General features: G+C 55.2%; 1 protein-coding gene across 1 annotated transcript in view; it reads right to left on the bottom strand.

Annotated features, from left to right (window-relative positions):
- Positions 1-13721, bottom strand: part of MEIS3 (Meis homeobox 3) — a 24230-nt gene extending 10509 nt beyond the window's left edge. Inside the window, 1 exon segment of the mRNA XM_077747184.1 lies at positions 13695-13721. Within this exon segment, the coding sequence (XP_077603310.1) occupies positions 13695-13721 (27 nt within the window).
- Between the last annotated feature and the right edge of the window lie 1646 nt (positions 13722-15367).

Below are 15367 nucleotides of genomic sequence, written 5' to 3'. Positions count from 1 at the left end.
CCCAGGACCAGAGAGGAGGGGCTCCCCCGGCCCTGCCTGGCCAGACCCCCGCCCCCTCTTCCCCCAGCACTGTCTCCACCCCTAACCCTCAGGAGGACTTGGAACAAAAGTAGACCCGGGAGGAGGACTGGACAGGGCAGAGGAGGAAGGAAGGGTTCGGATAAAGCGCCCGAGACGGAGCAGGAGACCCGCGGGCAGAGACCGGGGAGGAAGAGACGGGGGAGNCTGAGCCCCCCCGCCACTCTCCCTTTCTCTCCATATCTTTCCCTCTTTGTCTCTCTGTCTCTTTGTCTCTCTCTCTTTGTCTCTGTCCGTCTGCCTCTCTCTCTAGCAGACAGATCAGAGCGAGGAGAAAACCCCATATTTTAGTTTCTCTTCTTGCCCTGGGCCCCCTAACTTCCCTGCCCTGGGAGCTGGGGAGGCTCATGCGCCCGCGTCGGAACCCATCTGTGCGTGTGCCTGCGCACGTGCGGGTGTGTCCCGGCTGTGGCCGTGTGGCTGGTAGTGGGGCCCTGCCCGGGGGTGGTGTGGGGGTGTTTACAGGTCCGCACGTGCTGCTTCTGTCTGAACAGGGTGAGTCCCCTGGTTGTGTGTCCCCTGGAGTTTGTGCACACAGAATCTGGGCCTCGGGCCATCGGAGCGGCAGCCGGTGCGTGCGCGCGCGCGCGCGCGCGCGGGCCTGAGGTTTTCCCTCTGTCCCTCTGCCCAGTTTTGACCCCTGCCTTTGACAAAGGTCTCTCCCTGCTCTCAGTTTGTGGATTCTCTAGAGTTCAGGGTAGATCACGTGCCTGCTCAGGTATCTCGGAGCGCAGGCCCACGGTTTTTATCTGATTCCTGGAGGATCCGGACCCGGACAGCCTTGGCAACTAGTGTTCTAATGAGATAGAACAGGGTTTTCTGCGGCTGAAATTAACACTGAGTCCTGACTGTGCGCTGGGGGGTGTTCTAGAGACATAACAGGGGGAAAAGACACACTTCCTGGCTTCCTGGAGCTCCCATTCTGCTGGAGATGGTGAGGGAGAGAGAAAGCAGACCAGTAAGTAGATGTCTAAGTGTGAAATAATGCCTGGAGGGGACGAGTGCTCTGGGAGAAAGCAGAATAAGGACAGAGAAGATGATAGAAGCTGGACAGGGAGGGCCTAAGAGGGGGAAACATCTGAGCAGACACCTGAAGAAGGTGAAGGAGGGAGCCATGTGCACCTCTGAGGCAAGATCTGTCCGAACAGAAGAATAGCAGGTGCAAAGGACCTGGGGCAGGAATGTGCCTGGTGTGTTGGAGGAAGTAAGGAGGCCACGGGGCGCAGGATAGGGCAGGGGGAGGAGAGACACCTGGGATCCATTGTCTCACTGGCTTGGGGTCCTCAGATGCCCGAGGGGATGTGCAAATGGGTGTCTGGAGGCCCGTGAACTCCCTGAAATTGCCAATGGTGGCCTTGGGGCCTGTGTGCTCCTTTCCCAGGGAAAAGGCCCGTTTTTTTCCATCTGTTGTCACAAAGAGGGGTACTGGGCCCCCAAAAGTTGCCAACCATCACTCCCGAGAGACAGCACCAGGGAGAAATGAGCCTTGGTCCAGGCAGAAGGAGGCAGAAACTTGGGGGCAGGGGACAGAGATCCAGGGAGAGGGGCGCAGGGGGAGGGGTCAGAGGCAGCATCCCCACTGGGCTCGCTAAGGGTATTTTTATGACCCTCATAAACAGCTCTGCTCTGCTGCAGTCGGCTTCTCCATCCTCCGGGCTGGTGGAAATGAAACCAAACCGCCCAGGCCTGGGGCAGAGCAGAGAGACAGGGGGAGCTGCAGAGGAGAAATCAGGTTAGGACAGCGGCGGAACTTTCCAGTGGGGGAGGGCGAGTGGAGGGCTTTGAGGAGGGCAAGGACCATGGCCCCGGTCCCTCACCTTGGTCCCTCTCACCCCAGGGAAGGTTCCCTCCTTTCCCCCCCATGGCCCCAGGGCTCAGCTTCAACCCAGAACTGTGTGTCTATGGCTCTGTCACGCTCTCCAGAGCCCTTATCTCTGTCCCACACAGGATCTCTGCCCCCGTCTCTCTCTGGGTCCCCGACTTGCCCTTGGACCCCCTCTCGGCACACCACCAGCCCTCCCGCCTGGCCATCCCTGGGTCTCCTCCGGGAAGCTGGGGTCCAGACCCACCTCAGACCCTTCTCTCTTAAAGCCTCAGTCTCCCCATCTGCTGGCTGGGCAATGGGCTTGGGGGAAGGGGTGCAAAGGAAATGGTTAAACCAGAGAGTTGCCAGGACCTCTTGGGGCCTTGGCCGAATCTGGGGTCCCCCGTGCCAGCGGGCAGTGCCCTTGAAGCTGTCCCACGCAACTGTCCCTCGGGTGGTGCTGGCCCTTTAAGGGCGGCGCAGAACGGAAGGGGGCCCAAAGGCTTTTAATCACTGCCACACGCCCCGCCCCCCAGATAGGGGTTTTGGAGCAGAAAATTAATTTAAATCACTTTTTAATTAAAGATGCAAAGCTCTTCTGTCTGTCCTCCTCCCTCCCCTGCCTTCAGCTGACAGTTCAGGGTCCAGGNGGTTCCAGGTCTCCTCCCCCAGCTGATCCTGAAAACAAAAAGAGTGGCCTGATGTGACAGCCGCAGTGCGCAGTGGGGAGTGCGTCCCTGTGAGGCCAGGGAGGGGGTGTGACTTGGAGACACAGCCCGAAAGAGACAGGAAAGAGTGTGTGTGTGTGTGGTGTGTGTGTGTGGGGGTGTCTGGACTGAGTGACAGACAGGGGTGGGGGTCCCGGGTGGGGAGGAGAGAGAGACAGAGAGAGAGAGAGAGAGGCAAGAGACAAGAGTCATTTCTTCCATTGCTCTGAGCTCAAAGGACCCTCCAGCCCCATGAATAAGGAAGAGGGTCTTTGACTCTTAGGCATAAATCTTGTTAATTAAAGGAGGAGGGAGATGTCCGCAGGGGGGAAAGAGGGGTGTCTGCAGTTTTCTCACTGCACCACCCTCGGCCTGTCTGTCTGTCTGTCACACACACACACACACACACACACACACACACACACACACACACTCTCCAGTCCTGTCTCTCTGACTTCAGGCCTCCTCTGCCGAGCTGTTTCCTTAACTGGTTCTTGGACCATCGGACCCTCGAGTCCCGGGAGAGGGAGGAGGCCAGGATGCTGGTGGGCAGGGGGGTGGCCCCTGCCCGCCGGCCCTGGTGTGGCTGCACATCTGAGGGTGATGTCTGGGTCCCCACGTCTGCATTTCTGTGTGTGTGTGTGTGCAGCTCAGCCTGGGCACAGACCCGGTCTTCCTCTGCTCAGTCTTGTCTGGGGCTTTGCCTGCAGGCAGCTGCGATCCCCAGGGACCCCCAGCTGTCCCCACGATCGGCTCTGAACTGAGCGAGGGACCCCTCTGTCTCCCGTTGCGGTCCTACAAGCTCTCTGCCTCAGTTTCCCCTTCATCTCTGCCGCTCTCGCCCTCCTTTCTCGCTCGGGGGCAGGGTTGAAGGGATCCTGAAAGAAGGTCCTCTGTGTCTCGGCTTCTGTCTTGGGCGTGTGTCCGTCCGCCTGTGTCAGGTGTCTCTCCCTCCATCTTTTTGTCTCTGCGTCTCCCTCTCTCTGGATGGTCTCTCTGTCTCACCCCCATGTCATCTCTCTCTGTCTCCAGGGACTGCTGTCTCTCGGCCTTTGTGTCCTCACCTCTCTCTCTTCCTCTCCTTCGGCGCCTCCGCCCTGTGGCCCTGGGCGTCTGCGTTCCGTGTGTGTCTCCCTCACCCCCGCCCCCGCCCCGCGCCTCCCCTGCCTGGCTCCAGGAGAGGGANAGGACTCCCACCCTTGACCCCACTCCCGTCTTGCCGTCCCTTCCCTCCTGCGTCTTCCAGTCGGCTTCTCTCGCCAGCTTCTGTCCGCGTCTCAGTGCCTGCTCTCTGGGTCTCTCTCTCCCCCTCTCTTTCACCACGTGCCTCCCTGTCCTGAGTGTGTGTGTGTGTGTGTGTGTGTGTGTCCATTTGTCTGTCTCATGTGTCTTTCTCTCCATCTTTTCCTTTTTATCTCTGTCTCTCTTTGTCTGGACAATCTCTCTGTCTCCCTGTCCCCATCTCTCTCTGTCTCTCATCCTCACTCTCCCTCTCAGTCTCTCCCTTCCCCTCTCTCTCCCCTGTCTCTGTCTCTGTGGCTCCCTCACCCCGACCTGGCTCCCACCCCGGTCCCTCTCTGTCTGCTCCCTGGTCCGCACCCTCCCCCCCACCACGCGTGCTGTTAAGGGGCTAGAGGATTGCTTCGACCCTCCAGAATCATCTCCCCCCCAACCCCCAGCACGGCACTTTAAAGTCTCTGGGTTCCCCTCTCCGGGCCTACTTTTCTGTTGCTTTCCGTCTTTGTCTCTGCTTTGTTCTGTGGCCCCTCCCCTTTTCCGTTCCTCTTCCCCCCCACCCTGTGGTCCCTCTTCTGCTGACCCCACCTGCCCCTTTCAATCCATCATCCTTGACATTTCCTTCCCTCTGCCTCCTGGGGAGAAAATTGCAGGGAGAAGGCAGCTGAGAAGGGAGGTCAGCAGTGGAGGGAGGGGGGGAGAGGAGCGGGAGAGAGTGCCTTGGGAGACCCTGAGGCCTGGGAAGCCCACCCCCTCCCTCTCCCAGCCTTGAGTGCCCGGAAGGTCTCCTGACTTCAAGGGGACAGCGGCCGAGGAGGCACCGGGAGCCAGCCCTTCCTTATTCCCTGGAGGGATGGCCCTGCCTCCCCTCTGGGTGCCCGTGCATCTTCCCCCGGGTCGGAAGGGGTAAGGCCCCGTGGGCGGTGCTGTGACCTCGCAGCAGCTCCCCAGCCTGGCAGCCCCCCAGTGAATGCACTCTCCGTTCTCTGGCCGAGGCAGGCGCTGCTGGGAGCCACGCCCGGCATGTGCCGTCCTGCCCAGCAGCCCCGAGTTAGTGAGTTAGTGGATGCACACCCCAATCTCGGGCAGCCGAGAGAGAATGCCGGGCAGCCGAGAGAGAATGCCGGGCAGCCGAGAGAGAATGCCGCACTGTGTCCCTGCGTGGTCCCAGCACCACCCTGTTGCCCAAAGGGGCTGACCTGCCAGTCGCCACGCCCTTCCCAGTTCCTTCCCTCCAATGTCTCCTGGAATGACCTCCCAGATAAGCCACTTGCCTCCCATCCTTGACTTGGCCTGGCTTCTGTGGAGCCCAGCCTCCGACGGTGGTGGATGGGCACGGGGTGGGGGGTGGGGGCAAGAAGAAGAGAGGGGGGCAAGGGGAATTATGTCTGTCCACTCGGCTGAGCTAGGGTGCCGGGCTGTTTGGACCAAACACTGGCTGTGGAGGTGTTTTTCCAGACAAGGTTAGCATTTAGATCAGTTGACTTTAAGTCAAGCAGATCATCCTCTGTAATGTGGGTGGGCCTCGCCCAATCAGTTGAAGGCCATTCAAGAAAAAGACCGAGGTTCCCTGAGAAGGAGGGAAATCTACTTCCAGACGGCCTTCCAGCTTGAGCCGCAACATCACTGCTTCCCTGGGTCTCCAGCCTGCCGGGCTGCCCTGCGGACTTTGGACTTGCCACCCCTCCCGATTGCATGGGCCGATTCTTTAAAATAAATCTATCAGGGGGCCCCTGGGCGGCTCAGTTGTATAAGCATCAGACTTCGGCTCAGGTCATGATCTCACGGTTTGTAGGTTCAAGCCTAGCATCGAGCTCTGTGCTGACAGCTCAGAGTCTGGATCCTGCTTTGGATTCTGTGTCTCCCCCTCTCTCTGCCCCCCCCCACCCGTTCTCTCTCCCTCTCAAATAAACACTTAAAAAAGAGAGAGAGTTGATTGGTGGTTGCCAGGTGCTGGGGAAAGGGGAAATGGGGAGCGACTTATAATGGGTATGGGGTGTCCTTTTGGGGTGATGGAAAAGTTCTGGAACCAGATAGTGGTGAATGCATTAAGTGTCACTGAACTGTGCAAAAGGTTAAAATGGTAAAAATGTTAGTGTATTTTATCACAGTCAAAAAGCCATGAGTTCAAGCTGTAGAGACACACAGACCGTAAGAGACCAGGGACAGTGGTCTAAAGACTCTAAAGACTGGATCAGTTTCCGCAGCTGATGTAACAAATTAGCACCCCCTGGGGGCTTCCACCCACACAGCTTTGTTCTTTCACAGTTCTGGAAGCCCACATTCCGAAATCGGTCTCTGAGCCAAAATCAAGGAGTCGGGGCCCCTAGGGGAGAACCCCTTCCTTGCCTCTTCCGGCTTCTGGAAGCTTCCAGTGTGCTTTAGCTTGTGGCCACGTTGCCCCAGTCTTGAAGGCCAGCGTCCTCAAATCCCCCCGCCCCACCTCCTCTCGTCTCTTATAAGGATGTGGTGATTGCACTTAGGGCTGCCTTGAACCACCCAGGAGATCAGGCCTCAAGACTCTTTATTTATTTATTTATTTATTTATTTATTTATCTATTTGGGGGAGAGTGTACGCGGGGGAGGGGCAGAGAGAGGGGGAGGCAGAGAATCCCAAGCAGGCTCCAGGCTCCAACTCGGGGCTCGAACTCACGAATCCGCGAGATCATGACCTGAACCCGAGTCTAGTGTTCAGCCTACCGCGAGTGGCCGCCCACAGTTCCTCGCCTCTCTTTATGCACACGCCCCACCCACCAAGAGGCGGCATCCACCTCCCTTCCCCACGGAAATCTTGCGAATTGCTTTGACCCACAGAGCATAGTTAAAAGTGACCCGAGGCACTGCGGTGGCTTCTACAGCAGCTTTCTTGCAACCTGGCCACCACACTGGAGAGAAGTTGGTCTACACAACCAGGGGAGGAAGGGGGACCCGTGGACAGCCACCAGGGAGGGCATCTTGCACATTCGAGGCCCGGCCAAAAAGGAATGAGGTCACACACGATGACCTCCGCCAACACCACGTGGGACGAAGAGCCAAAGTCAACACACAGAACTGTGAGAAATAATGCGCCCTCGTTTTAAGCCACCAAATTTCAGATGGCTTGTAACTCAGCAATAGTAAGTGATGAAGACACACACACACACACACACACACAGGGTTGGGGGAAGGCTGACCTTTAGAAACAAGATAAAGGACTGAGGATACAGATCAAGAAAGCAAAGCAGAGAGACAGAGAGAGAGGTGGAATTAAGAAAATGGAGAAGGGTCGCCTGAGTCGGCTCAGGTCATGATCTCATGGTTCGTGGGTTCGAGCCCCGCGTCAGGCTCTGTACTGACAGCTCAGAGCCTGGAGCCTGTTTCAGATTCTGTATCTCCCTCTCTCTTTGACCCTCCCCTGCTCACGCTGTCTCTCTCTCTCTCTCAGAAATAAATAAAACATTAAAAAAAATGGAGAAGACAAGGTTCACAAAGAGACGGAGACCTTTGGAAACAGAGAGAGGGAGAGAGAGAGAGACAGCAGTGCAGAGACACGAAGCTAAGAAATTGTCAAGAAAGTCACGGGCTCCCGCCCGCAGCCCCAGAGAAGCGTTCAGCCGACAGCCATCACCGGCTGCCAGCCACTCGAGGAGGTTACCTCGGACCCAGCCCCACTGAGCCTGCAGATAACTGGAACTTCAGCTGACAGCTGACCGCTGTCACGGGACAGACCCCGGACAAAGGGACCCGAGTGAACGCACAGAGCCCGCATAACCCTGGGAGGGGATACTAACTCCTTGTTTGACGCCGCTGAGTTTTGGGAGTGGTTTGTTTCACGGCAACAAACAAGCAGGGCAGGGTGCTTGGAGGGTCCGGGAAAGGTGGGGGAGGGGGAGGACACTGGGGACTTGGGGGCGGGGTCTTAGGCGGAAGATTTATTTGCAGGGAAACAGGCTAAGAACCTTTGGGGGAAACAGGCTAAGAACTTGGGGAGCTGTTTGGAGAGATGAGGGTGAGGAAGTGTGAGTTTCAAGTTTGGGGAGGGTTGGAGGGTCTGAATCGGGTCGGGCTGGGGACCTCGATCTCGGAACAGGTGGTGTAAAGGGTCCGGGACCCTCTGGGGTTCATTTCCGTGTCTGTTTCACCCAGCGCCACTATTCTGATTGCTTAGGGCTTCTCAGCCCGCTTCCCCAGATGTGTCTGCATCAGAGGTCGTTCACGGTCCCTCAGCATCCATTCTCCCACTTTTCGGGAAACGTCCTGTGAGATTTTAAGCATGATGACCCAGGAAAAAAGCTTGATTCCCCCCCCACCCCCACCCCCGATTCCTCTTGCAGCTAAACGTGCCCTTGTGAGCCAGGTCTGGTCACCGAGATGCGGAAGGAAGCGGTAGGTGGCATTGCTGGGTCCCAGCCTTGCAGGGAGCTGTGGGTCCCCGGCTCTGGTTGGAATGATGCCGTGGAGGTGAGGATCCTGAGCTAACCCGTGAGGACCTTCCTGGGCTGTGCCAGAGGAACAAGGTAGAAGAAACCTGGGTTTTTATTGCCCTGGTGAAGTAGATCTCCCATGCCAGATGCAGACCGTCACACAGGAGAGGAATAAAGTCCTATCTTATTTAAGCCACTATTATTTTGGATCCCTCTTACCCACATCTAACTCCTATCAGTAAAAAAAAATATTACTGGGTAGCCCTTACAAGGGCTTGATACATGCCGGGCACTATTCAAATCACGTCACATGTATTTCCTTCTTTAATCAATTATCAGCTCTGTTTTACAGATGAAGAAATAAGCCCAGAGAGGTTAAGTAACTCACTCACGGTGGCAGAGCTAGTGAGCGGCAGAGCTGGTATTTGAACCCACGTCGTCTGGCTCCAGGACTGCTATCTTCGGGACTTTCAAGTCATCACCCAGTCTGAAAGTCCAGTGGATGTTACAAACCCCCTCCCGGAAAATCTCCGGCATGTGCTGTTTGTATACAAGCTCAGAGAGTTTCTGAAATGTGTCCACTGAGCTCAGTGTCTGTAGACGCCGACTTGACAATCCTCAGGGAGTCTTCTCCCTCAGCACCTGTCTGTGGTCTTGAGTGCCCACGGGGGAAGGGGACTGCTTCCATAGAAGCGGAGTGTACACGTCAGCTTAGACCATGTGATGCTGCAGTAACAAACATCCCCCAAATCTCTCAGTTGATGAAAATAAAGATTTCTTTCTTCTATCTCTTTTTCTTTTCTTCCTTCATTCCTTCCTTCATCNTTTCCTTTTTTTTATTCTCTCCTTTCTTTCTCTCCTTTCTTCTCTCTCTCTCTTTCCTTCCTTTCCCCTCTCATTCTTTTCTTTACTCTTTTTTATTTCTTTCTTTCCTTTTTCTTTTCTTTCCTTTCTTCTCTCTTTTCTTTTCACTCCTTTCTTTTCTCTCTCTTTCTTTCTTTCTTGCTTGCTTGCTTTTTCTTTTTTTCGAGAGAGAAAGTGAGCGNTTTCCTTTTTCTTTTCTTTCCTTTCTTCTCTCTTTTCTTTTCACTCCTTTCTTTTCTCTCTCTTTCTTTCTTGCTTGCTTGCTTGCTTTTTCTTTTTTTTGAGAGAGAAAGTGAGCACATTTGAGCAGGAAAGAGGGGCAGAGGGAGAGAGAGAGAGAGAGAGAATCTTTTTATAAAAAATGTTTATTTTTGAAAGAGAGAGAGAGCATGAGCAGGGGAGGGGCAGAGAGAGACACACATACAGAATCCAAAGCAGGCTCCAGGCTCTGAACTGTCAACACGGAGCCCCATGCAGGGCTTGAACTCAGGAATGGTGAGATCATGACCTGAGCCAAAGTTGGACGCTCACCTGACTGAGCCACCCAGGCGCCCCGAGAGAGAGAGAATCTTAGGCAGGCTCCATGGTCAGTGCAGAGCCCAACTCAGGGCTCAATCCCATGACTCTGGGATCACAACCTCAGCTGAAATCAAAAGTCAGATGCTCAATTGGCTGAGACTCCAGGCTCTCCCCCTTCTCTTTTTTAGTAATCTCTCTGTCCAACATGGGGCTCAAACTCATGACCCTGAGGTCAAGAGTCGCATGTTCTGCTGACTGAGCCAGCTTGGTGCCCCAGGTTTATTTCCTGATCAAGCAACAAGCCCACTGCAAGCTGGCTGCATAATCCCAGGCTGTTAGAGCGGTTACTACATTATGCATCATCACAGGTTTAAAAGCTTCTACCCAGAGGGTCACACGTCACTTCTGCCCTCTTTAGCTGAGGAAAGTCACTTGGCCACTATTGAACTCAAAGGGGCAGGAAGGTACAATTTTCCCACTGGGAAAGCAAATTGAATTTACTAATGCTAATACGATTTACTATATGGAATTCATGGGGGAGGGGAATACAAGATATGAGTGGCTCACGGGAGCATCCAGTGGCCTGGAGAACCCGACATGAGGCTAAGTTTCCAGGAAGAGAGCCCCAAACCACACCCAGAACCACCCTGATGAGGAAGCCACCTCCATAACCCCCCGACGAATCTCAGTCTCAGGTGCCCCCGTTTGCACCTGCTCCTGGGACCGCGACATAACCGCACCTGTCCCCCAACCGCCACTGATGTCACTTCCGTATCTGTGCTCCTTACAACTGGTGAGCCCTCCCAGAGTCAAAGGGTGCTGTGTCACACCATTCTCACCAGCTAAATGGACCCCATTAAGGAGCTTCCTTTGCGAGGTGCATCTTTGGAATTCAGGACTCCCCCTGGCGAGTCTGTTTGGGGGATCCAAGTCATAACGCCTGTGCCTTGCCCTGTGCCCTGGATGTGAGGGAGGCTGGGAAAGTGAGTTCCGACACTTCTTTCTGGAGGATAGAAACTCTTGAGGCTGGAAACGTCCCCAAACATAGCGAGTGTTTTTAGTAGCCAGAAATACGAGAGATTTCCACGACAGGGGTGCCTGGGTGGCTCAGTCAGTTAAGCGTCCGACTTCGGCTCAGGTCATGATCTTGCAGTCTGTGGGTTCGAGTCCCGTGTCGGGCTCTGTGCTGACAGCTCAGCTTCGAATTCTGTCTCCCTCTCTCTCTGCCCCTCCTCCCCTCATGCTCTGTTTTTTTTTTTTCTCTCACTCTCTCTCTCATAGATAAACATAAAAAGAAATTTCCACTACGTGTTCATGTTTCAGAGTTGGCACCAGAAGTCTTCGGTGAGTCTCTGTGTTCGTTTCCCGGGGCTGCGGTAACACGTTACCACAAGCTCAAGGGCTTCAAACAACACACATTTATTCTCTTAAAGTCTGGAGGCCTGAAGTCTCAAATCAAGGTGATGGCAGCTCATTCCGGAGGCTCTAGGGGAGAAGCCATGGGCGCCCAGCCTCCTCGGGTTCGTAGCACTTCTGGTTACTCCAGCCTCTGGTTCCCTTGTCACATGTCCTATGGTGATCACACACTGCGCCCCCTCCACCCAGGACCCTTGTGGTTGCCCTTACAGGGACACAGATCATCGAGTGTAATATCCGCATCAGAAGATGTTGAAATTAATCAGATCTGCCAAGTCCCTCTTGCGGCGTCAGGGAACATAGTAGCCACAGGTTGTGAGGATTAGCGTGTAGACGCGTGAGTGTGAGTGTGTTGGGGGTGCATTATTCGGTCTACCGCAGGGGGCTCAATGGAATGCATCCAGGGCTTCTCCATCCTCTGGACTCCTGTAGAGCTCCGCCAGTGGAGGCGCTAGAGTGAGATCAGGGCATTCACCCCTCAGTCTCCCAGCGGCTCCCACTGGCCCCACCCCACCCCATGCATGTGGGTCATTTTTTTGCCCCTTATTTTTATTTTATTTTTTACAAATAGTTTATTGTCAAGTTGGTTTCCATATAACACCCAGTGCTCATCCCCACAAGTGGCCTCCTCCATGCCCATCTCCTCCCTCCCCCCCATACCCATCAGTCCTTAGTTTGTTCTCAGCATTCAAGAGTCTCTCACGGTTTGCCTCCCTCCCTCTCCCCAACTATTTATTCCCCTTCTTCTCCCCCAGGGTCCTCCATTAAGTTCCTCCTAATCCACCTATACGTGCAAACATATGGTATTTGTCCTTCTCTGCCTGACTTATTTCACTCAACATAACACCCTCAGGTTCCATCCGTGTTGCTACACCGGAGCCACAGCTCTTTTGGGGCGTCCCTCTCCAGGTGGCCCTTCTCCCCAGCTTCCGGAAGTCACTCAGCTCCTTCCCCACTGCCCACCCCTCTGCCTTGCCCCTCGGGCTTTCACCTCTCCCCACCCCCAGAGTCCTGCACTGTCTGTTGGCCACCTCCCTACACCCTGCACGCCTTCAACCCCCCAGTTCGGTGCCGTCTGTATCCTGCTACTGAGCCCCTCCACTCATAGGTCCCAACCTGACCACCACCTTCTCCACCCTGTTTGGCATGTGTCCCCCAATGCTCTCGGAGCCGGGCGAGAGCAGGGTCCAGGGACATTTTGGTCACTGCAGTGGCCCCAGCAGAGCACCAGACACGGAGCAGGCAGGTGCTGGATGGAGTGAATTAAAGAATTGAGGGAGGGCATTTCTTCTCCCCTGCGTTTGGGTTTTAGCAGCCGAGACTCAGATGGGACAGCAGGTTTATAGGGGTCTGCATCTCTCTGTCCTGAGGCTGTTGTGGGATGGCGGTTGCGGTGTGCGCGCGTGCGTGGTGCATGTGCATGAGTGGGGGGAAGGGAGAAAGAAAGGAGAGGTGATGAAAGAATATGAGGTATGAAAGTGAGCAAGCTGGAAATATCTAGAAAGTATAACTTTTCCATCTCTTGAGCTCTTACTATGTGCTGGGTATTATGCTAAAAATATATATGATTTAATACAACTCTGTACCATCAGCCCCCATTATTATTATTTTTGTCCCCATTTTCCAGATGTGGGAACTGAGGCACCAAGAGAGGAAATCTTGGCGCCATTGCTGGCTTCCGTGACAATGAATTTAAATCCTTCACGAGCTGACTCCCCCAGAACTCGTAGCATCATCACGCCTCTCGTCACACCCACGTCCCAAGCTCTGGATATGCCTCTCTTTGAAGCTGTGATCTTACTCAGCATCTGGTCACCAGGCTCACCCATTTCCTTGCCTCTCTACCACTCTCTCCGTTCACGCCTGGTAAGATGGAGGTGGCCTCTGTCCTGTGTGACGCTCCGGCTGGACCTCATCCTCTGCCGTCCCTGCCCTTTCTAGACATGAGACTTCCGGGAAGTTGCTTCCCCTCTCTGAGCCGGTTTCTTGCACCTGTGGAGGGTGTGTGTGTGTGTGTGGGGGGGCGATCCCTAGGAGGACCCGGCGCAGTGCCTGGCCTCGGGGACCCTCCGTCACTATCAGTTGCGGTTGGCTTCAGGAATGGCAGATGCTCTTATGCCCTTGCATTCAATACCCTCCTGCACCACTCCCCTTCCCACCTTGGAGGGAAAAGTCCTCTCATGCCCATATCTTCCCCCAGCACCCTCCTCTTTCTCTCCGAGGTTTTCCAAAGCGTGGTCTACATGCTCTGCCTCAGTTTCCCCGACTTCCACTCCCTCCTCACTCTAGATCAGCCCGACTTCCGCCCCACACCCTGCACCAAACTGCTCTCGTCAAGTCCTACATCCCAAGGCCGCTTTCCGCTGCTTATCTTTCCCCACCTTTCAGAGCTTTTGACTCCCGTCAACCATGCCCTCGTTCTGGAAACTCTCCTCTTGGCTTCAGGTGAAGTCAGCCTTCTGGGTTCCCACCTACCTCTCTGCCATGTCCTCCGTTGGCAGGTCTCCTGTGTTCCTCGTGCCCCACCCCCTCCGTGGCTTGGTGACGCCCCATTGTCAACAAATCCCAAACCCGTGTCACGCACACACGCCCCTTCTCCCGGGGCTCCAGGATGTCTTCCCTCCCTGACATGATGTCCCATAGGCATCACCATCAGCACACACTCACCTGCATCCGGAAGTTCTCCAAACCCATTCCCCCTACTTATGCCCACCTTCATTCCCCAAACTCAGGAGAAACCTCACTGCCTCTGTGGGAAATTCTCCACAATGGCTCCTCCCCCNCCCCGAAATTCCCGGATCCACTCTCCACCCTTCTCCCTCTTGCTCTGTGTCCCAAGAGGCTGGCCTATGTGTGTCAACCTATTAACCTCTGGCTTCTGGTTGAGTCCAGCCAGTGGAAGGCGCCAGCAGGAGACTGGTGGGTGGGAGGAGTCAGGTTGGGGAGTTCACTGCCCAGCCCCCTTCTCTCGGGTGTGGGCTGTCCGTCCGCCCGCATACTCCTGGCCTCTGCCAGAGCTACGACAGCCTCAGCTCACACACCTTCAGGCTGGGCTAGTGGTAACTGCTCCCTCTACTGCTGGACTCTGGTACTGCACCTTCCCGAGCTTGTTTTAATTGACCTTGCCCACCCCTAATCCCCCTACGATAGCCCTTTCATTAAACTCTCCCTGGCTATTCCATTTGAGGGCACCATCTCTTTCTTGCCAGGGCCTTGCCTCTATGCTCTCCCTGAACCCTCTCATCCAATCTGATCCACGATCTCCCTAAACCACCCCCTTTCACCTCCACCTCCCTACTCCTGGACCCTTCCTTTGCTTCCCCAGCCTCCTCCCTGATCTGTCTCACAGGCAGCCAGAAGGGAAGTTTGAAAATGTAAATCAGACGACATCAACTGCCTGCCCCCTGTCCCCCTTAAATCCCTTCCAGAGCTCCCCTTTGCTTTGGGGATAAATTCTAAGCTCCTGAGAGTGGCTGATAAGGTCTCTTGGGCTCTCTCCACTCCCCACCCCCAAGCAGCCCCTACTCCATTCATGCTAACCTCTTGCAGGAGTATGAAAAAGCCAGTCACTCACAAGCCTGCACCCCTTTAGACACACACACACACCCCTTCTCCTATATCAGGATTCTGAGAAAATTACTTGCTTTATTCGGCAAACTCCCATCAACCCCAGCTCCTCTGATCAGGCCAATCTGGGTCCTCCTCTTTTGTGTTCCCAGGACGCCCAGCGAAAGGGAACGGTTGGCGGCTGGTGGAATGGGGGCGTGGCGAGGAAAGCTGAGGCGTGGGGGCGTGGCTAGGGGGACTGGGTGGTGCGTGGGGGCGTGGCTACGGGAAGCAAGGGTGGGCGTTTAGAGGGGCGGGTGCTTGTGGGTGTCCCGCGTGGAGAAACCCAGAGTGCCTGGGCTATTTCACAGTTGCCCAAATCTCAGAGACCTCGTTAGCTCCCTCCTCTAGAATCCCAACTTCTCACTGGAAGGCTGTTTTGTTTCAGGCAGAATTTCAAAGTTTTATGGCAACTCGTACAGAAATCACATAGAAGAGACAACGACCGGGGCTGATGAGCGGGGAGTAGAGAAAGGCGAGTGGGTTACAGGTCCGGGATGTTGGGGTGATGCACAACAGGACGAGAGAACGCTAAAAACCTGTGGGAAGCAGGGTGTTATGGGGGTTGCTGGGTGATCCTCGGGGTCCCAAGAAGTGGACAGCACTCCGCACACCCCAAGTGTGTCCTTTGGGCAGGAAACGACAGTAAGAAAATGCAGATGGCCTACCAACAGATGGGTGGCCTCCAAAGTTAAAAATGCCCACCCAGGCCCCAGGCCCCAGTCCCACCCTCC

The sequence above is a fragment of the Crocuta crocuta genome, unplaced genomic scaffold, assembly GCF_008692635.1.
Source record: "Crocuta crocuta isolate KB4526 unplaced genomic scaffold, BGI_CrCroc_1.0 scaffold334, whole genome shotgun sequence".
Taxonomy (NCBI): Eukaryota; Metazoa; Chordata; class Mammalia; order Carnivora; family Hyaenidae; genus Crocuta; species Crocuta crocuta.
Note: the sequence above shows the minus strand (reverse complement) of the source record. Positions and strands in the feature narration are given on the sequence as shown.